The sequence below is a fragment of the Macaca fascicularis genome, chromosome 15 (genome assembly GCF_037993035.2).
Source record: "Macaca fascicularis isolate 582-1 chromosome 15, T2T-MFA8v1.1".
Taxonomy (NCBI): domain Eukaryota; kingdom Metazoa; phylum Chordata; class Mammalia; order Primates; family Cercopithecidae; genus Macaca; species Macaca fascicularis.
This window is the reverse complement of record NC_088389.1, coordinates 82,953,332-82,976,785: the sequence shown is the minus strand read 5'-3', so window position 1 is coordinate 82,976,785 and position 23,454 is coordinate 82,953,332. Positions and strand designations below refer to the sequence as shown.

At 38.0% G+C, this 23,454-nt stretch overlaps 1 protein-coding gene across 6 annotated transcripts in view; it reads left to right on the top strand.

The window, feature by feature from the left end:
• The window catches only part of CCDC171 (coiled-coil domain containing 171), a 383,549-nt gene that overhangs the window by 309,636 nt on the left and 50,459 nt on the right, over positions 1-23,454 (top strand). For all 6 annotated transcript variants that reach the window (XM_074017436.1, XM_005581679.5, XM_045373284.3 and 3 more), the window contains one exon: positions 22,314-22,466. In XM_074017436.1, the coding sequence (XP_073873537.1) occupies positions 22,314-22,466 (153 nt within the window). The remainder of the gene's footprint in view (positions 1-22,313; positions 22,467-23,454) is intronic.

Below are 23,454 nucleotides of genomic sequence, written 5' to 3'. Positions count from 1 at the left end.
TTATTGATCACACTTTTGATTCTGTGTCTAAGAACTCTTTACCAAGCTTGAGATCCCAAAGATTTTTTTTTCCATGTATTTTCTTCTAAAAGTTTCATAGTTTTGTGTTTTACATTTAAATCTATGATCAGTTTTGAGTTAGTTTTGGTATAAGGAGTATTTTAGGTTGTAATAATCAAAATTCTAAGATGACCCCTTTGTCCTTCCCCATGTTGTACATCTGCTATAAAATTAGTCTTCTCCCCTCGGTGGTGGGCGATACCAGTAAATGTAATGGATACCACTCCTGTGATTAGGTTACTCATCAAAAGAGATTGTCCTGGATGGGTCTGACCTAATCAGGTGACTCCTTTCAAGAAGACAGTGTCTGAGAGATGCTCTTCTGCTGGACTGGAGGAAAGCAAACGGCCATGCTGGAAGAGGAGGGGGCCATTTGGCAAGGAGCTGAGTATGCCCTTTAGGAGCAGAGAATGATCCTGGGTGACAGCCAGCAAGAGAATGGGGACTTCTGTTTTACAATGGCAAGTAAGTGAATTCTGCCAACTTGAATGAGCTTGGAAGAGGACCCTGCTTCTCAGATGAGATGACAGCTCCAGATGATTCTTTGGTATCAGCCTGCTGAGACCCTGAACAGAGGACCCCACTAACCCATGCTGGACTCCTGACCCATGGAAATTAAGAAATAATAAATTTGTATTGTTTTAAGCCATTAAGTTTGTGGTAATTTGTTATGCAGCATGCAATACAGATTTTAATACCCTAGAGTGAGGTGCTGCTTTTATGCTTCTATGTAGATGAAGGTTTTGATTATTGGAGCTTACATCTGGGTGTGAGGGAAAGAAGTAGGACATACATGCTGTGAGACACAGTGAATCAATAGACTGTCATCTGGGTTTGGAAGCTTCTTTAGGCTCTGCTCTGCTTTTCTGATTCTAGGGTCATTACTATTGGTTTTTGTTTCTGGGGACAAACCCAGCTGCTGCCACCCTGCACAGCCCTAAGTACGGGAAGAGTCAACTAGCTCAGTTGCTTCCAGTGTAGTTCTACAGTTAGTCGCCTGATGTCACAGAGGAGTAGTCTCCAAACTTTTTGATTGCACACTCTTTATTTATTTATTTATTTATTTATTTATTTTTTGAGACGGAGTCTCGCTCGGTCGCCCAGGCTGGAGTGCAGTGGTGCGATCTGGGCTCACTGCAAGCTCCGCCACCCGGGTTCACGCCATTCTCCTGCCTCAGCCTCCCGAGTAGCTGGGACTACAGGCGCCTGCCACCTCGCCCGGCTAGTTTTTTGTATATTTTTTAGTAGAGACGGGGTTTCACCGTGTTCGCCAGGATGGTCTCGATCTCCTGACCTCGTGATCCGCCCGTCTCGGCCTCCCAAAGTGCTGGGATTACAGGCTTGAGCCACCGCGCCCGGCCCACACTCTTTATTTTTAAGCCAACTTCCCCAACATATATACATTTATTCCTTAATAACATATATGTGTTGTTATTAAATATGCTCCATATACATAGAAAAAGAAAATTTTAAAGGTGTGATTTTTAAAGGTGTTACAAGAAAGATTAAAAAGTAAATATAAAAACTATTGAGAAAATGAAAAAGATCAGTGGTTGCCAGGAGTTAGAGGGGAGCGAGGGATGAATCTGCAGAACACAGGATTTTTAGAGTAGAGAGTCTATTTTGTATGATATTAATAATAGTGAATACATGTCACTATACATTTGTAAAACCCATAGACTGTCCAACACCATAGTGAGCCCTAATGTAAACTGTGGACTTTGTGTGATAGTGATGTGTCTTCATGAAGGTTCATTTCTGTTGCAATAAATGTACCACTTTGTAGGAGGGTATTGATATGGAGGAGGCTTTATGTGTGTGGGGGCAGAGCGTATATGAGAACTCTCTATACTTTCTGCTCAACTTTTCTGTGAACCTAAAATTGCTCTAGAAATAGTCTGTTTAAAAAGCAAATATACAATAAAATCTATTTGTGGACATCCTATAATTTTTTTATGTTAACTCACTTTGGTGACTATAAGTACATGTCAATAAGTATGCAAGATAATAAATTCTACCTTATTTATAAAGTAAGAAATAACATATATTCTTTACTACAGATTGGCACTGGTGTCTTCACTTGGTCTATTTGTTAAACGTTAATGTGTCTTGTAAGGTATCTTAAAGGAAGGGTGGAAGGCTTTTGCAATGTAGAGGGGCTGAAAGTGGCATCCTTACTCATTTATTTACTTTGTGTTTCAACATGAAAATATGTATGTAACTGTTAAGTGAATCTATAGGTTAAATTATTTTACATAGTTCAGTCTTTATGGTAGTTTATAATGAGATGAAAGATAGACTTTAAAATCTTCTCTGTAAAGTTCACTGTTGTGGCAACATGCTTCAAAGTACTCTGGAACTTGTGTATGAATTATGCAATTTTCTTTCAAAAAAGAGAAGGGTTACAAATCTTTAGAATTTTTCTTTGATGGCAAGTGGCTAACAGAAACATTCTAGCTAGAAGATATTAAACACAGCTTACCCTGTCACTTCAAGGTAAAGTGACATTTGTAAAAAATAAAAACTAACTTCTCTGATTTTTACAGGGAAAGCATTGTAAAATAGTTGTTTGGAAATATTTCCAGAATTATGGACTTTTTTTCTCAAAATGATATAAAGCTATAAAAATTTATATATACGCACACATAAAAATTTCAGAAATTAATTTTCTTTTTTTTTTTTTTTTGAGACGGAGTCTCGCTGTGTTGCCCAGGCTGGAGTACAGTGGCCGGATCTCAGCTCACCGCAAGCCCCACCTCCCGGGTTTACGCCATTCTCCTGCCTCAGCCTCCCGAGTAGCTGGGACTACAGGCACCCGCCACCTCGCCCGGCTAGTTTTTTGTATTTTTTAGTAGAGACGGGGTTTCACCGTGTTAGCCAGGATGGTCTCGATCTCCTGACCTCGTGATCCGCCCGTCTCGGCCTCCCAAAGTGCTGGGATTACAGGCTTGAGCCACCGCGCCCGGCCTCTTTTTTTTTTTGTGATGGAGTCTCGCTCTGTCGCTCAGGCTGGACTGCAGTGGCTGAATCTCAGCTCACTGCAAGCTCTGCCTCCTGGGTTTACGCCATTCTCCAGCCTCAGCCTCCCAAGTAGCTGGGACTACAGGCACCCGCCACCTCACCCAGCAAGTTTTTTTGTGTGTTTGTGTGTTTTTTTATTATACTTTAAGTTCTAGGGTACATCTGCACAATGTGCAGGTTTGTTACATATGTATACATGTGCCATGTTGGTGTGCTGCACCCATTAACTCGTCATTTACATTAGGTATATCTCCTAATGCTATCCCTCCCGCCTACCCCCTCCCCACAATAGGAGTCGGTGTGTGATGCTCCCCTTCCTGTGTCCAAGTGATCTCATTGTTCAATTCCCACCTCTAAGTGAGAACATGAGGTATTTGGTTTTCTGTTCTTGTGATAGTTTGCTGAGAATGATGGTTTCCAGCTGCATCCATGTCCCTACAAAGGGCACGAACTCATCCTTTTTTATGGCTGCATAGTATTCCATGATGTATATGTGCCACATTTTCTTAATCCAGTCTGTCACTGATGGACGTTTGGGTTGATTCCAAGTCTTTGCTATTGTGAATAGTGCCGCAATAAACATACGCATGCATGTGTCTTTATAGCAGCATGACTTATAATCCTGTGGGTATATCCCCAGTAATGGGATGGCTTTGTTCTTTTGGCTTAGGATTGTATTGACTATGTGGGCTCTTTTTTAGTTCCATATGAACTTTAAAGCAGTTTTTTCCAATTCTGTGAAGAAAGTCATTGGTAGCTTAATGGGGATGGCATTGAATCTATAAATTACCTTGGGCAGTATGGCCATTTTCACAATATTGTTTCTTCCTATCCATGAGCATGGTATGCTCTTCCATTTGTTTGTGTCCTCTTTTATTCACTGAGCAGTGGTTTGTAGTTCTCCTTGAAGAGGTCCTTTACATCCCTTGTAAGTTGGATTCCTAGGTATTTTATTCTCTTTGAAGCTATTGTGATTGGGAGTTCATTCATGATTTGGCTCTCTGTTTCTCTGTTACTGGTGTATAAGAATGCTTGTGATTTTTGCACATCGATTTTGTATCCTGAGACTTTGCTGAAGTTTCTTATCAGCTTAAGGAGATTTTGGGCTGAGAAGATGGAGTTTTCTAAATATACAATCATATCATCTGCAAACAGGGACAATTTGACTTCTTTTCCTAACTGAATACCCTCGATTTCTTTCTCTTGCCTGATTGCCCTAGCCAGAACTTCCAACACTATGACAAATAGGAGTGGTGAGAGAGGGCATCCCTGTCTTGTGCCAGTTTTCAAAGGCAATGCTTCCAGTTTTTGCCCATTCAGTATGATATTGGCTATGGGTTTGTCATAAATAGCTCTTATTATTTTGAGATACATTCCATCAATACCAAATTTATTGAGAGTTTTTAGCATGAAGGGCTGTTGAATTTTGTCAAAGGCCTTTTTTACATCTATTGAGATAATCATGTGTTTTTGTCTTTGGTTCTGTTTATATGCTGGATTACATTTATTGATTTGTGTATGCTGAACCAGCCTTGCATTCCAGGGATGAAGCCCACTTGATCATGGTAGATAAGCTTTTTGATGTGCTGCTGGATTCGGTTTGCCAGTATTTTATTGAGGATTTTTGCTCGATATTCATCAAGGATATTGGTCTAAAGTTCTCTTTTTTTGTTGTATCTGTGTCAGGCTTTGGTATCAGGATGATGTTGGCCTCATAAAATGAGTTAGGGAGGATTCCCTCTTTTTCTATTGATTGGAATAGTTTCAGAAGGAATGGTACCATCTCCTCCTTGTACCCCTGGTAGAATTAGGCTGTGAATTCGTCTGGTCCTGGACTTTTTTGGTTGGTAGGCTATTAATTATTGCCTCAATTTCAGAGCCTGCTATTGGTCTATTCAGGGATTCAACTTCTTCCTGATTTTGTCTTGAGAGAGTGTAAGTGTCCAGGAAATTATCCATTTCTTCTAGGTTTTCTAGTTTATTTGCATAAAGGTGTTTATAGTATTTTCTGATGGTAGTTTGTATTTCTGTGGGGTCGGTGGTGATATCCCCTTCATCGTTTTTTATTACGTCTATTTGATTCTTCTCTCTTTTCTTCTTTATTAGTCTTGCTAGCAGTCTATCAATTTTGTTCATCTTTTCCAAAAACCAGCTCCTGGATTCATTGATTTTTTTGGAGGGTGTTTTGTGTCTCTATCTCCTTCAGTTCTGCTCTGATCTTAGTTATTTCTTGCCTTCTGCTTGCTTTTGAATGTGTTTGCTCTTGCTTCTCTATTTCTTTTAATTGTGATGTTAGCGTGTGAATTTTAGATCTTTCCTGCTTTCTCTTGTGGGCATTTAGTGCTATAAATTTCCCTTTACATATTGCTTTAAATGTGTCCCAGAGATTCTGGTATGTTGTATCTTTGTTCTCATTGGTTTCAAAGAGCGTCTTTATTTCTGTCTTCATTTCATTATGTACCCAGTCGTCATTCAGGAGCAGGTTATTCAGTTTCCATGTAGTTGAGCGGTTTTGATTGAGTTTCTTAGTCCTGAGTTCTAGTTTGATTGCACTGTGGTCTGAGAGACAGTTTGTTATAATTTCTGTTCTTGTACATTTGCTGAGGAGTGCTTTACTTCCAACTATGTGGTCAATTTTGGAATAAGTGCGATGTGGTGCTGAGAAGAATGTATATTCTGTTGATTTGGGGTGGGGAGTTCTGTAGGTGTCTATTAGGTCCACTTGGTGCAGAGTTGAGTTCAATTCCTGGATATCCTTGTTAACTTTCTGTCTCGTTGATCTGTCTAATGTTGACAGTGAGGTGTTAAAGTCTCCCATTATTATTGTATGGGAGTCTAAGTCTCTTTGTAAGTCTCTCAGGACTTGCTTTATGAATCTGGGTGCTCCTGTATTTGGGTGCATATATATTTAGGATAGTTAGCTCTTCCTGCTGAATTGATCCCTTTACCATTATGTAATGACCTTCTTTGTCTCTTTTGATCTTTGATGGTTTAAAGTCTGTTTTATCAGAGACTAGGATTGCAACGCCTGCTTTTTTTTGTTTTCCATTTGCTTGGTAGATCTTCCTCCATCCCTTTATTTTGAGCCTATGTGTGTCTCTGCATGGAAGATGGATCTCCTGAGTACAGCAAACTGATGGGTCTTGACTGTATCCAGTTTGCCAGTCTGTGCCTTTTAATTGGACCATTTAGTCCATTTACATTTAAGGTTAATATTGTTATGTGTGAACTTGATCCTGTCATTATGATATTAACTGGTTATTTTGCTTGTAGTAGATGCTGTTTCTTCCTAGCATCGATGGTCTTTACATTTTGACATGTTTTTGCAATGGCTGGTACCTGTTGTTCCTTTCCATGTTTAGTGCTTCCTTCAGGATCTCTTGTAGGGCAGGCCTGGTGGTGCAAAATCTCTAAGCATTTGCTGTCTGTAAAGGATTTGTTTTCTCCTTCACTTATGAAACTTAGTTTGGCTGGATATGAAATTTTAGGTTGAAAATTCTTTTCTTTAAGAATGTTGAATATTGGCCCCCACTGTCTTCTGGCTTGGCGAGTTTCTGCCAAGAGGTCTGCTGTTAGTCTGATGGGCTTCCCTTTGTGTGTAACCCGACCTTTCTTTCTGGCTGCCCTTAACATTTTTTCCTTCATTTCAACTTTGGTGAATCTGACAATTATGTGTCCTGGAGTTGCTCTTCTTGAGGAGTATCTTTGTGGCGTTCTCTGTATTTCCTGAATTTGGATGTTGGCCTGCCTTACTAGGTTGGGGAAGTTCTCCTGAATGATATCCTGCAGAGTGTTTTCCAGCTTGGTTCCATTTGCCCTGTCACTTTCAGGTACACCAATCAGACATAGATGTGGTCTTTTCACATAATCCCATATTTCTTGGAGGCTTTGTTCATTTCTTTTTACTCTTTTTTCTCCACACTTCTCTTCTCGCTTCATTTCATTCATTTGATCTTTAATCGCTGATACTCCTTCTTCCAGTTGATATCAAGTCAGTTACTGAAGCTTGTGCATTTGTCACGTATTTCTCATGTTACGGGTTTCATCTCTGTCAGTTCTTCTAAGGTCTTCTCTGTATTGATTATTCTAGTTATCCATTCATCCATTCTTTTTTCAAGGTTTTTAGTTTCTTTGCACTGGGTACGTAGTTCCTCCTTCAGCTCTGAGAAGTTTGATTGACTGAAGCCTTTTTCTCCCAAATCATCAAAGTCATTCTCTGTGCAGCTTTGTTCCATTGCTGGCGATGAGCTGCGTTCTTTTGAAGGGGGAGATGCACTCTGATTTTTTGAATTTCCAGCTTTTCTGCCCTGCTTTTTCCCCATCTGTGTGGTTTTATCTGCCTTTGGTCTTTGATGATGGTGACGTACTGATGGGGTTTTGGTGTGGGTGTCCTTTCTGTTTGTTAGTTTTCCTTCTAACAGTCAGGACCCTCAGCTGTAGGTCTGTCGGAGTTTGCTTGAGGTCCACTCCAGACCCTGTTTGCCTGGGTATCAGCAGCAGAGGCTGCAGAAGATAGAATATTGCTGCACAGTGAATGTTGCTGTCTGATTCTTGCTCTGGAAGCTTCATCTCAGGGGTGTACCCCGCTGTGTGAGGTGTGAGGTGTCGGTCTGCACCTAGTGGGGGATGTCTCCCAGTTAGGCTACTCAGGGGTCAGGGACCCACTTGAGCAGGCAGTCTGTCCATTCTCAGATCTCAGCCTCCGTGCTGGGAGATCCACTGTACTCTTCAAAGCTATCAGACAGGGGCATTTACCTCTGCCAAGGTTTCTGCTGCTTTTTGTTTAGCTATGCCCTGTCCCCAGAGGAGGAGTCTATGGAGGCAGGCCGGTCTCTTTGAGCTGCAATGGGTTCCACCCAATTCAAGCTTCCCAGTGCCTTTGTTTGCCCACTTAAGCCTCAGCAATGGTGGGCACCCCTCCCCCAGCCTCATTGCTGCCTTGCAGTTAGATCTCAGACTGCTGTGCTAGCAATGAGGGAGGCTCCATGGGCGTCGGACCCTCTGGGCCAGGTGTGGGATATAATGTCCTGGTGTGCTGTTTGCTAAGACCCTTGGTAAAGTGCAGTATTAGGGTGGGAGTTACCCGATTTTCCAGGTGGTGTGTGTTTCAGTTTCCCTTGGCTAGGAAAAGGAATTCCCTTCCCCCTTGTGCTTCCCAAGTGAGGCGATGCCTTGCCCTGCTTCAACTCTCGCTGGTTGGGCTGCACCAGCTGACCAGCACCGATTGTCCAGCACTCCCCAGTGAGATGAACCCGGTACCTCAGTTGAAAATGCAGAAATCACTCGTCTTCTGTGTCACTTATGCCGGGAGCTGGAGGCTGGAGCTGTTCCTATTCTGCCATCTTGGGCGCGCCTTTTGTATTTTTTTAGTAGCGACGGAGTTTCACCGTGTTAGCCAGGATGGTCTCGATCTCCTGACCTCATGATCCTCCTGTCTCAGCCTCCCAAAGTGCTGGGATTACTTGAGCCACTGCGCCCAGCCCTAGAAATGTAATTTTCTAGCCAGAGTGTCTTTTTAACCTTTGTTACAAATGTAAAAAGTATTTAATATAAAATGTTTTTTTTAAAGAGTAATTGATTAATTCAGGGAGGTTGGAAATTTTCTATGCAAAATTTCAATTAAAACTTTTGTTTGATTGATAAGTAGTATTGAAACATGAATGCCCTGATTTAGTAAGCACAACTGTATTAGGCCATTCTTGCATTGGTATAAAGAAATACCTGAGACTGGGTAATTTATAAAGAAAAGAAATTTAATTGACTCATGATTCTGTGGGCTTCTAGGGAAGCTTCAGGAAGCTGAAGATCCTGGAAGAAGGTGAATGGGGAACAGGCACATCACATGGTGGAAGTAGGAGCAAGTGGTGGGTTGGGGAGCGGGAGCTGCCACATTCTTTTAAAGCACTAAGCCATGAGTGATCTACCCTCATGATCCAAATACCTCCCACCAGGCCCCACTTCCAGCACTGGGGATTACAATTCAGCATGATATTTGGGCAGGGACATACATCCAAACTATATCAACAACTAACTGTGTACTTCTTCCATTTGCATTTACCTGTTTAACCATGTGTCATGGGTGATGGGCATGGGGAATCAGAATTATGCCTCCAATTGAGTATATCAGAAAGAGTTATACAAGTCCTTAAAAATGATAAAGCCTATCCAATCATGTTTCTTTCACTAAAAGTTATTAATAACAACTTTTTGTTGAGAGTAAATGTTTTAGGGTTATTAATAAATCAAGGCTAAGGCCTTCTCCCATGTCTCCTAGCTGTTTGTGCTGAGCTTCAAGCCTAACTGTAGTTGGTGTTACCATTGTAGAAGTACTCTCTTATTTTAAATAGGGTTTTTCTAAAAGTTTGTTTGTGATCCTTTCTACTTTCTGTTCCTTATTGATTAATCAGGATTCTTCTCAGCTGATAGCATTTTTAGCAGCTTTTATGCATTCATGCACGTGTGTGTGTACATGCAATATATGCAATATGCATATGTTGCATAGTTGTGAAGGGTGCTCTTTTTGTATATCCATCATGTGAGTAGTGAACATCATATCCTCACCACCTTCTCACCTTTTGTAGTCTCCAGTGTCTGTTATTCCACTCTGTACATCCATGCGTAGCCATTGTTTAGCTCCCACTCATAAGTTAGAACATGCAGTATTTGACTTTCTGTCTCTTGAGTTGTTTCACTTATGATAATGGCCTTTAATTATATCCATGTGGCTGCATAAGACATGATTTTACTTTTTTAAATGCCTGAGTAACATTACATGGTGTGTGTATATATATATATACACACACACATATATATATACACACACACACACACACCCCCCCCCCACATTTTCTTTATCCAATCATCTATTGATGGACACTTAGGTTGATTTCATATCTTTGTTATTATGGATAGTGCTACAACAGGCGTATGAATGCAGCTGGGTTTTTTTGGTATAACAATAGGGTATAATTTCCCCAGTGTATGTTTTTGTTGACTTTGTCAAAGACCAGTTGGCTGTAGGTATGCGGCTTTATTCTTGAGTTCTCCATTCTGTTCCATTGACCTATATGTGTGTTTGGTGCTAGTACCATGCTATTTTGGTTACGATAGCCTTGTAGTACAATTTGAAGTTAGGTTATGTGGTGCCTCTAGCTTTGTTCTTTTTGCTTAGGATTGCTTTGGCTATTAGGGCTCTCTCTCTCTCTCTCTTTCTCTCTCTGTATATATACACACACACATATATATACTTTTAAGTTCTGGGATACATGTGCAGAACATGCAAGTTTGTTACATAGGTATACGTGTGCCATGGTGGTTTCCTGCACCCATCAGCTCGTCATCTACATTAGGTATTTCTCCTAATGCTATCCCTCCCCTAGCCCCTGACAGCCCGAGAGGCCCCGGTGTGTGATGTTCCACTCCCTGTGCCCATATGTTCTCATTATTCATGAGCTGTTTGGTTTTCTATCCTTGTGATAGTTTGCTGAGAATGATGGTTTCCAGCTTCATCTTTGTCCCTGCAAAGGACATGAACTCATTCTTTTTTTAATGGCTGCATAGTATTCCATGGTGTATATGTGCCACATTTTCTTTATCCAGGCTGTCATTTGATGAACATTTGGGTTGGTTCCAAGTCTTTGCTGTTGTGAACAGTGCTGCAATAAACATAAACGTGTGCATGTACCTTTATAGTAGCATGATTTATAATCCTTTGGGTGTATACCCAGTGATGGGATTGCTGGATCAAATGATATTTCTAGTTCTAGATCCTTGAGGAATCGCCACAGTGTCTTCCACAATGGTTGAACTAATTTACACTCCCACCAACAGTGTCAGAGTGTTCCCATTTCTCCACATCCTCTCCAGCATCTGTTGTTTCCTGACTTTTTAATGACTGCCATTCTAACTGGCAGGAGATGGTATCTCATTGTGGTTTTGACTTGCATTTCTCTAATGACCATTGATGATGAGCTTTTTTTCATATGTTTGTGGGCCACATACATGCCTTCTTATGAAAAGTGTCTGTTCATATCCTCTGCCCACTTTTTGATGGGGTTGTTTCTTTCTTGTAAATTTGTTTAAGCCCCTGTAGATTCTGGATAGATTGCAAAAATTTTCTCCCATTCTGTAGGTTGCCTGTTCACTCTGGTGATAGTTTCTTTTGGTGCGCAGAAGCTCTTTAGTTTAATTAGACCCCATTTGTCAATTTTGGCTTTTGTTGCCATTGCTTTTGGTGTTTTAGTCATGAAGTCTTTGCCCATGCCTATGTCCTGAATGGTATTGCCTAGGTTCTCTCCTTGGGTTTTTATGGTTTTAGGTCTTATATTTAAATCTTGAATCCATCTTGAGTTAATTTTTGTATAAGGTGTAAGGAAGGGGGTGCAGTTTCAGTTTTCTGCATATTTAGCCAGTTTTTCCAACACCATTTATTAAACAGGGAATCCTTGCCCCATTGCTTGTTTTTGTCAGGTTTGTCAAAGATCAGATGGTTGTAGTTGTGTGGTGTTATTTCTGAGGCCTCTGTTCTGTGCCATTGGTCTACATATCTGTTTTGGTAGCAGTACCATGCTGTTTTGGTTACTGTAGCCTTGTAGTATAGTTTGAAGTCAGGTAGCATGATGCCTCCAGCTTTGTTCTTTTTTTAATTTAAATTTTTTTTTTTTTTTTTTTGAGACATAGTCTTGCTCTGTCACCCAGGCTGGAGTGCAGTGGCGTGATCTCAGCTCACTGCAAGCTCCGCCTCCTGGGTTCATGCCATTCTCTTGCCTTAGCCTCCCGAATAGCTGGGACTACAGGCGCCTGCCACCATGCCCAGCTAATTTTTTGTATTTTTAGTAGAGACGGGGTTTCACTGTGTTAGCCAGGATGGTCTCGATCTCCTGACCTCATGATCCGCCCGTCTTGGCCTCCCAAAGTGCTGGGATTACAGGCGTGAGCCACCGCACCCTGACCAGCTTTGGTCTTTTTGCTTAGGATTGTCTTGACTATATGGGCTCTATTTTGGTTCCATATGAAATTTAAAGTAGTGTTTTTCTAACTCTGTGAAGAAAGCCAGTGGTAGCTTGATGGGAATAGCATTGAATGTATAAATTACTTTGGGCAGTATAGCCATTTTCACGATATTGATTCTTTGTATTCATGAGCATGGAATGTTTTTCCATCTGTTTATGTCCTCTCTTACTTCCTTGAGCAGTGGTTTGTAGTTTTCCTTGAAGAGGTCCTTCACATCCCTTGTAAGTTATATTCCTAGGTATTTTATTCTCTTTGTAGCAATTGCGTATGGGAGTTTGCTCATGATTTGGCTCTCTGTTTGTCTATTATTGGTGTATGGGAATGCTTGTGATTTTTGCACATTGATTTTATATCCAGAGACTTTGCTGAAGTTGCTTATCAGCCTAAGGAGTTTTGGGACTGAGACGATGGGGTTTTTTAAATATACAGTCATGTCATCTGCAAACAGAGATAAATGACTTCCTCTCTTCCTATTTGAACACCCTTTATTTCTTTCTCTTGCCTGATTGCCCTGGCCAGAACTTCCAATTCTATGTTGAATAGGAGGGGTGAGAGGGCATCCTTGTCTTGTGCTAGTTTTCAACGGGAATGCTTCCAGCTTTTGCCCATTTGGTAAGATATTGGCTGTGAGTTTGTCATAAATAGCTTTTATTATTTTGAGGTATGTTCCGTCAATACCTAGTTTATTGAGTGTTTTTAGCATGAAGGGGTGTTTAATTTTATTGAAGGCGTTTTCTGCATCTATTGAGATAATCGTGGTTTTTGTCATTGGTTTTGTTTATGTGATGGATTACATTTATTGATTTGCATATAATGAACTAGCCTTGCATCCCAGGGATGAAGCCGAGTGGATCATGGTGAATAAGCTTTTTAATATGCTGCTGGATTCGGTTTGCCAGTATTTTATTGAGGATTTTCACATTGATATTCATCAGGGATATTGGCCTGAAGTTTTCTTTTTTTGTTGTGTCTCTTCCAGGTTTTGGTATCAGGATGATGCTGGCCCCATAAAATGAGTTAGGGAGGAGTTCCTCTTTTTCTGCTGTTTGGAATAGTTTCAGAAGGAATGGTACCAGTTCGTTTTTGTACCTCTGCTAGAATTCAACTGTGAATCCGTCTGGTCCTGGGCTTTTTTGGTTAGTAATTACTGCCTCAATTTCAGGACTTGTTATTGGTCTATTCAGGGATTTGACTTCTTCCTGGATTAGTCTTGGGTGGGTGTATGTGTCCAGGAATTTATCTAGTTCTTCTAGATCTTCTAGTTTATTTGCATAGGGGCGTTTATATTATTCTCCGATGGTAGTTTGTATTTCTGTGGGATCATTGGTGATCTCCCCTTTATGATTTTTTCTTGTGTCTATTTGATTCTTATTTGTTTTCTTCTTTATTTGTCTGACTAGCAGTCTATATATTTGTTAATCTTTACAAAAAAACAGCTCTTGGGTTCATTGAGTTTTTGAAGGGTTTTTCGTGTCTCTATCTCCTTCAGTTCTGCTGTGATCTTAGTTATTTCTTGTCTTCTGCTAGCTTTTGAATTTGTTTGCACTTGCTTCTCTAGTTGTTTTCTTTGTGATGTTCTTTTCATTGTGTTGATTTTAGATCTTCCCCGCTTTCTCTTGTAGGCATTTAGTGCTATAAATTTCCCCCAACCACTGCTTTAGCTGTGTCCCACAGATTCTGGTACATTGTGTCTTTGTTCTCATTGGTTTCAAAGAACTTATTTATTTCTGCCTTAATTTCGTTATTTACCCAGTAATCATTCAGTAGCAGGTTGTTCAGTTTCCATGTAGTTGTGTGGTTTTGAGTGAGTTTCTTAATCCTGAGTTCTAATTTGATTGCACTGTGGTCTGAGAGACTGTTATGATTTCTGTTTTGCATTTGCTGAGGAGTGTTTTACTTCCAATTATGTGGTTGATTTTAGAATAAGTGCGGTGTGATTCTGAGAAGAATGTATATTCTGTTGATTTGGGGTGGAGAGTTCTGTAGATGTCTGTTAGGTCTGCTTGGTCCAGAGCTGAGTTAAAGTCCTAAATATCCTTGTTAATTCTCTGTCTTGTTCATCTGTCTAATATTGACAGTTCGGTGTTAAAGTTTTCCACTATTATTGTGTGGGATCGTAAGTCTCTTTATATGTCTCTAAGAGCTTGCTTTATGAATCTGAGTGCTTCTGTTTTGGGTGTGTATATATTTAGGATAGTTAGCTCTTCTTGCTGCATTGATTACTTTCATTCTTTGTCTTTTTTTATCTTTGTTGGTTTAAAGTCTGTTTTATCAGAGACCAGGATTACAACCCGGTTTGTTTTTTTTTTCTTTCCATTTGCTTTGTAAATATTCCTCTATCTTTTATTTTGAGCTTATGTGTGTCTTTTCATGTGAGATGGGTCTCCTAAATAGAGCACACCAATAGTTTTTGACTCTTTATCCAATTTGCCAGTCTGTGCCTTTAATTGAGGCATTTAGCCTGTTTACATTTAAAGTTAATATTGTTATGTATGAATTTGGTCCTGTCATGATGCTAATTGGTTATTTTGCCTATTAGTTGATGCATTATTAGTTTCTTCATAATGTCAATGGTTTTTACATTTTGGTTTGCTTTTGCAGTGGCTGATACCAGTTTTTCCTTTCCATATTTAGTGCTTCCTTCAGGAGCTCTTGTAAGGCAGGCCTGGTGGTGACAAAATCTCTCAGCGTTTGCTTGTCTGTGAAGGATTTTATTTCTTCTTTGCTTTTGAAGCTTAGTTTGACTTGATATGAAATTCTGAGTTGAAAATTGTTTTCTTTAATAATGTTGAATATTGGCCCTCACTCTCTTCTGGCTTGTAGGGTTTCTGCAGAGAGATCTGCTGTTAGTCTGATGGGCTTCCCTTTGTGGGTAACGTGACCTTTCTTTCTAGCTACACTTAACATGTTTTCCTTCATTTCAACCTTGGTGAATCTGAGAATTATGTGTCTTGGAGTTGCTCCTCTCAAGGATTATCTTTGTGGTGTTCTTTATATTTCTTGAATTTGAATGTTGGCCTGTCTTGCCAGGAGAAGTTCTTCTGGGAAGTTCTCCTGGATAATATCCTGAAGTGTGTTTTCCAACTTGGTTCCATTCTCCCTGTCACTTCTAGGTACAGCAATCAAACATAGGTTTGGTCTTTTCACATAGTCCTATATTTCTTGGAGGCTCTGTTAGTTCCTTTTCATTCTTTTTTCTCTATTCTTATATTCACACTTCATTTCATTACATCGATCTTGAATCTCTGATATCCTTTTTTCTGGTTGATTGATTCGGCTACTGATACTTGTGTATGCTTCACGAAGTTCTCATGCTGTGTTTTTCAGCTCCATCAAGTCATTTATGTTCTTCTCTGTACTGGTTATTCTAGTTAACAATTCCTCTAACCTTTTATCAATGTTCTTAGCTTCTTTGTGTTGGGTTAGAACATGCTCCTTTAGCTCAGAGGAGTTTGTTATTACCTCCCTTTTGAAGCCCACTTCTGTCAATTTGTCAAACTCATTCTCCATCCAGTTTTGTTTCCTTGCTGGTAAGGAGTTGTGATCCTTTGGAGTAGAAGAGGGATTCTTATTTTTGGAATTTTCAGGCTTTTTGCACTGGTTTTTCCTCATCTTCATGGATTTATCTACCTTTGGTTTTTGATGTTGGTCACCTTCAGATGGAGTTTTTGCATGGTTGCTCTTTTTGTTGATGTTGATGCTATTGCTTTCTGTTTGTTAGTTTGCCTTCTGACAGTCAGGTCCTTCTTCTGCAGGTCTGCTGGAGTTTGCTGGGGTTCCACTTCAGACCCTGTTTGCCTGGGTATCACCAGCAGAGGCTGCAGAACAGCAAAGATTGCTGCCTGCTCCTTCCTCTGGAAGCTTCATCCCAGAGGGGCACCTGCCAGATGCCAGCTGGAGCTCTTCTGTATGAGGTGTCTGTCGACCCCTGCCAGGAGGTGTCTCCCGGTCAGAAGTCATGGGGGGGTCAGGGACCCCCTTGAGGATACAGTCTGTCCCTTATCAGAGCTCAATCACTGTGCTGGGAGATCTGCTGCTCTTTTCAGAGCTGGCAGGCAGGAACGTTTAAGTCTGCTGAAACTGTGTCCACAGCCGCCCCTTCCCCCAGGTGCTCTGTCCCAGGGAAATGGGAGTTTTATCTATAAGCCCCTGACTGGGGCTGCTGCCTTTCTTTCAGAGATGCCCTGCCCAGAGAGGAGGAATCTAGAGAGGTAGTCTGGCTACAGCGGCTTTGCTGAACTGCAGTTGGCTCTGCCCAGTCTGAACTTCCTGGTGGCTTTGTTTACACTGTGAAGGGAAAACCACCCTCTCAAACCTCAGTAATGGTGGACATCTCTCCCCCTACCAAGCTTGAGCATCCTAGATCGACTTCTTACTGGTGTGCTGGCCGCAAGAATTTCAAGCCAGTGGATCTTAGCTTGCTGGACTCCATGGGGATGGGATCCGCTGAGCTAGACCACTTGGCTCCCTGGCTTCAGGCCCCTTTCCAGGGGAGCAAATGGTTCTGTCTTGCTGGTTCCAGGTGCCACTGGGGTATGAAAAAAAAACCTCCTGCAGATAGCTTGATGTCTGCCCAAATGGCCGCCTAGTTTTGTGCTTGAAACCCAGGGCCCTTGTGATGTAGGCACCCAAGGGAATCTCCTGGTCTGTGGGTTTTGAAGACTGTGGGAAAAGCATAGTATCTGTGGCAGACAGCGTCATCCCTCATGTCAGAGTCCCTCATGGCTTCACTTGGTTTGGAGAGGGAGTTCCCCGACCCCTTGTGCTTCCCGGGTGAGGCAATGCCCCACTCTGCTTCTGCTCACCGTCTGTGGGCTGTACCCACTGTATAACCAGCCCCAGTGAGATGAACTAGGTACCTTAGTTGGAAATGCAGAAATCACCCACCTTCTGCGTTGGTCTTGGTGGGAGCTGCAGACCAGAGCTGTTCCTATTCAGCCACCTTGTTCAGGAATCCTTTATTTTTGTTTTATATGAATTTTAGCATTGTTTTTTCTGACTCTTCAAAAAATGACATTGATAATTTGATAGAGATTGCATTGGATCTGTAGATTGCTTTGGACAATATGGTAATTTTAACGATATTAATCCTTCCAATTCATGATCATTGGAGATTTTTCCAATTGTTTGTCTTATCTACAATTTATTTCATCAGTGTTTTGTAGTTCTACTTATAGATCTTTCCATCCTTGGTTAAATATATTTCTAGTTTTTTTTGTTTTTTTTTTTTTTTGTAGCTATTGTAAATTGGATAGCCTTCTTGATTTGGTCCTCAAGTAGATTATTATGGAGATTATTATGGGTGTATGGAAATGCTGCTGATTTCTGTACATTAATTTTGCATCCTGAAACTTTACTGCATTTATCAAATCTAAGTGTTTTTTGGTGGATTCTTTAGGATTTTCTAGATAGAAGAATATATCATCAGTGAGCAGAGATAATTTAACTTCCTCTTTTCCGATTAAGATATGTGTTATTTTTTCCTCTTGCCTGATTATTTTGTCAAGGACTTCCAGTACTGTGTTGAATAAAAGTGGCAAAAAGTGGACATCCTTTTCTTGTTCCAATTCTTAGAATGCTTTCAACTTTGCTTCATTAAGTATAATGTTGACTGTGGATTTGTCATATAGGCCCTTTATTATGTTAAGTCCTATTCCTTCTCTGCCTAGCTCTTTGAAGATTTTTATCATGATGATATACTGAATTTTACCAAATGCCTTCTCTGCATCTATTGAGATGATCATATGGTTTTTGTCCTTAATTCTGTTTATGTGATGTATCATGTTTGTTGATTTACATACGTTGAACCATCCTTGCATTCCTGCAATAAATCTCACCTGATTATAGTGTATTATCTTTTTGATGTGCTGTTGGATTCTATTTGCTAGTATTTTGTTGAGCGTAACCATGTTATCATTGTGAGATCTTCTTCTTTAGGAATGACATAATAGTAACTTTTATTATCAAAGAGACATATATTAAATATTTAAATATTTTATATTTAAAATATTCATATTATGTCTAATAATTTACAACTCTCAGAAATATTGAAACCTTCTTTTATGAGCTAAAATAGTAATTTGATATCATTATTACAGATAATATTTACCTGAGGGTTTATTATATGCCAGGTAGTTTAAGCTCATTTCACATATTAATACTCATTTAATTTCTATAAAATGTTATAAGGTATGAATTTTTATCCTAATTTTGTGAGAACATATTACATTTCACATATTTAGTATATCTGGCATATGTGTTTTACACAATATATTTACATAAGATATAGAAATGAAGTATGTTTGTAATTATATGAATTAAAGTCAAAATGTTAGAGGTTTTTGCTTTCCATTTACTCAAAAATGTAGATAAAAGATTTGATATTTTGGCATGTAGGCTTTATGATATTTTCCACTAATTTCTTCTTCTCTTAGTATCAGGTCCCCAATAATCCCATTGTTCCTGGTGTTCAAATTTGATGTCAGTCTAAACTACTTAATAATATGTACATAACAAATTATATAAATGATGTTCTAGTCTTCAAGTGACGTGCACTTGTTTGTATCTCATAACTTTTTATATTTTAATGCACATATACTTTTAAAAAATGGATAGATGTGGAATTTTATGTTTGAAATTCCCTCATCTTGTTACTGTCAATTATAGATACTATAGATTATCTCTAAAACAAAAGTTCTTCTTGTTCAGAAACTGTCTTTTGTTCTTCATATACTAGCTGAGTCCCACTGAAATACAGCTCTCACTGCATAGTATAGTCAAAATAACCCCCTTGGGTCAAGGATGACAATAGGATAAATTCTCAAATCCTGGACTTGCTGTATATAATATCATGCTGTTCTATCATTGTTTCCTAATGTGAAATAATGTGATCTTTTAATAAAGGAACAGAATATGTCGTAGAGGGTTAGACTTTAGGAGACTGATACAAGGGTCAGTAGATGCTTACTCCCTCTTTCTTCTACTCCCTCAGTTAATTCAGATTGTCATTTCCATTTCTTGTGCCAACTTGACACCTTTCTTTCGTATTAAAGAGTTGAATTTTTCATTGGTATGTTTTGCTATATAGTTTGAATCACTTTTTAATACTGGAAGTTAACATTCTTTATTCTTCAGAAGATCTGTGGCTTCTTTGAATAATTGCCTTTTCAGTGATACTCCTCATACCTTCAAATTTTGAAGGAGACTTTTGTTTAGAAGAGCATAGTATATTTTATACATATTAGTAACATGAAACATGCTTTCTGTATTGATCATTGTACCTTGCTGCTCTGAAAAAGTATCATATGCACTATTATACAAATTTTATTTTGTCTCTCAAATGAAAATATTACTTTAAGAGAGTTGGAATGTTTAAGATTTGAAATCCTAAGAAAAATTGGATTATTATATTCTTTTTAGTGTTATAAAGAAGTAATATGTGGTTTATATTAATATTTCACTGAATATTAGAATTTAGTTATTAAAAGTAGATCAAGGAAGAGTTATCCACTACATAAAATTTCTGACATTACTTCTCAAAAAATTTATTTTTAAAGGGAGATTTGATGGAATATCATTTGTATTATTTATTCCTTTTAGAATGTCATAAAGATGAAATTCGTAAAATGTGTTTCTCCAAGTTTAGAAAATGGGATAACTTTTAAAATGTGGAACTTTTAATCCTAAAATATTAAAGGCCAATTCTCTTGTGACTTACAGTGAAATAATAATCCAGGAGCCCATTACTGATGGAAGGGAACTTTCTTATCATTCAATAAGCATTTATGCATGTTTCAGCCTTTTATACATTTTAGGTCCTTAGACAATAAAAGTATATATGTAAGAACCATGTATTTCAGAATGTCTCATTTATATTTTAATGGAGAATTTGAAAATAGAATAATAGTAATAATACTACAATGAAATTCAATAGTTTACCATTTTTAGAGTGCTTTCTTATATTAAATGCAATATAGTTGAAGGGTTAAGGAATGGGTTTGCATGAGAAATACTTGGATTTGTATCCTGACTATTATCCAACTAATTGTAAACTTGGACTAGTTATTTAATCCCTCCAAGCTCTTATGTTTTGCTCTGAAAAGCTAGGTTAAAAAAGTATCTACTCCATTTGGTTACTGTAAAGATAAATGAAATTAAGCATGTAATATGCTTACATGGTCCCTACACTTCAGTAAATACCTAATAAACATTAGCTATTTTAATTTTCTGAGCCTTACAACAGTTTTGGAAGTAGACAAGAAAACGACTCTTTTTTCTCATTTTATAGAGGGAGGAGATGGAGGCTCAGAGGGATTATGTGGCATTTCCCAACAACATAGAGTTGAATCAAAGTAAGAATCAGAAAAAAGAAAAAAACCCCAGGACTTGTGATTTCTGGTTCACTATCTCAATAGAGAAGATACATGAATTTAAAAGAATTGAGAGAGACTTGACATAGGAAAAAACAGACGTAATTCAAGTTTCTGATTTTCACATACTTTTGAGATGCAGGGGTATGTTTTGTATTAGTATTAGCTGTAAACTTACCTTGAAATGATTCACAGGAAGATAGGTTAGGATATGTCAGATATTCCCAGGTAAGAAGTCATATAATGCTTATGTAGTGTTGGTTAATAAATTCCCATTTGTGTACTTCACCCTTTTATGCCTAGCCTATAGTTATGCTTCTGCTTTTTTTCAGCTTGAACAGAGTATCATTAATAATTTATTCATTTGTTTAGGTGTTAAGATTATGTACTTTCCCAAACATCATCACCCTTTCCTAGAAGGTATTTTGTAACAATATATGGTTTCATCTTATGGTTTTTATCTTTTCTAATTTTTCTTTAATTAATTAATTCATTCATTCATTCTTCAAAACAGTTATTAATTCAAGCAGTCATTCAAGCAAGCACTCACTATCTCTGAAGCTCCAGATAGGTATAGGCACAGTATCTGGCCTTAAGTAGCTCCTCAGTCTAGTAAAGAAGATAAACATGTAAACTAATACATTTCTATTAAAGCAATAAATGCAACAGTGGAAGCAGGCATGAAGGATCCACAGAAAAACAGGATAGAAGTTAACACTGCCTTTTTTGGGCTCACAAGAGGATTCTTGAAAAAGATCTGAGCTGGATTTTTGAGGGCAAATAAGAATTTATTAGGCCAAAAGATCTGAATTTTCTTACTTACCTGCAAGTAACTAACTTACCTCTATTTTGCATACATTCTCTACATTGTTTCTTACACTTTCTTTGTTCACTAAATTATTTTTCACATGTATTCACAACTATTCAAATATATAATTTCTCAAAGCTTTCCTAATCCATAACCTTAAGATAGAATGTAATTTGCAAATTCTCACACTGTCTACCATTATACTAAGTTGTGGCTATTGTAGGAACATTTTTCTTATAAACAATATAATATTATTTTTGAAAATGTCTTTGAAATATGGGATTTATTTTGCTATATTTGAGTTATTTTGAAAGCCTTTTAAAAAAAGGCATAATAGTATCCTGTACTTAAAATTCATTACAAATTGCTTTAGAAGAAAAAGTCTATAAAATATTATTAAAGTGTGATCCAACAATTCCCTAAATATGGTACTGTTTAGAGGAGATAATAAGTTACCAGAACTTGCTTATGTTAATTGTTTTATTATGTATAGTCCAGTGTGACGGCATTTCTGTGTTACATGAATCAACATAATTATACTTTTCTTACAAAATAGGAATCACATTTACTCTTAAAAATCACAAGATTATTTTAACTCCTTTTGTTTCAAAACATTTGTTTTTTAGGTGGATTAAAAATTGTACTAACTCAGCTTATTTTGAAATATCTTGTTCGTATACCCATTAAGATTGCACCTCTCTTAAGATTGAAATTTAGGTCAAATTACAACTTGAATTTAACTTTACTACAGAAAATAACCATGCCATCTTTTGAAACCACATTCTAAATTTTAAGCACAATAGATCAAAGTACATCTTATTTAAATAAATACTCTGGAGTGAAGTCTCAATTATTTTCTCAAAAATTTTCTTAAAATAGTCACTGTTCTCAATATAAAATGTGAAGTTTAGCTTTATTATTTTAAAGAAAGATGAAAAGTTGTTTATTTTAAAATTTTAATGGTTTTGCTTTCAAATTATGGAAATTCTCCTTTGGGGACATATTTATTTGAATTATATGTGACATTATTTTTATTTCTTAAGGCTATGATTAAAAGTTTCATGGATGTCTACCAGCTTGCAAGCACTAGAATCACAACATTAGAGAAGGAAATGACATCTCATCGAAGTCACATCGCGGCCTTAAAATCAGAACTTCACACAGCTTGTTTACGTGAAAATGCAAGTTTACAATCAGTAAGTCCTTGTTATAATTTTTATAACTCCTTGAATCTTGGGTTACGTTTACATTTATGTTTTTAATGTTCATAAGATCATTTGCCAATATATGTAATTTAGGGTAAATGATCAAGTGACATAAAATTATTTGTGTGGAGAAAAATTTGAAGGAAGAAAAGCAATTAATTTTTTCATGGTATTATGTATAAAGATATGCATATTGTTATCAATGCTAAAACACTACATCAAGATTCCTTTGTGTTTGGCAGTGCAGCTGACAGTTGGATTTGGCAGTATGCATAGTTAAAGCTTGCAACTGTCTGAAGATTCAGTGTGTCCCATTAAGACAGAATATTATTAATTATGCGTATAACCAAAATGGTAATTAGAACATGTGATTATTCTCTGTAGAAAACTAGACTTATCCATAATACATGCCTAGCTAAAGATGCATGTTGTGATTCATCTATATGATTAAAATTCAGTTTCAGCAGCTATTTTCATGTCTTAAAATTTTAGCCCATGATGAAATTTGGGCTCACGTAACACTAAAAAAAAAAAAAAAAAAAAAAATTCTACACTTGAAATATATGTTTGGGGAGTTTTAAAAAATGAATGTTTTGTGACATAAAGGAATAAGTAAACATTTAAACTTTCCCTCAAAAGGCTGATATGTCAACAGTAGATTCACAAAGTTACAAATAATTGGAATGTCTTTTTAATTTTTTTTGGTTTGATTACAGTGACTTATAAAGAAAAACAGTATCATTTTGCTATTCAGCTGTTGACCCACTTCAAATGCTACATTCAACAGAAAAACAGTGTTAAAACAAATAGATGCATGGCTGTGGTCTGATTCCTCACCTTCTGCCTTCTGGTCTTAGCTCAAGTGCCAGCGTCCAAATAAAGCCTTTGTAACTAGGGTATTCAAAATCACAACCATGAACCCTCCCTGCCCCCTGAAAAGCTCTCTGTCTCTCTCTGTTTCTCTTTTGCCCCATATTTC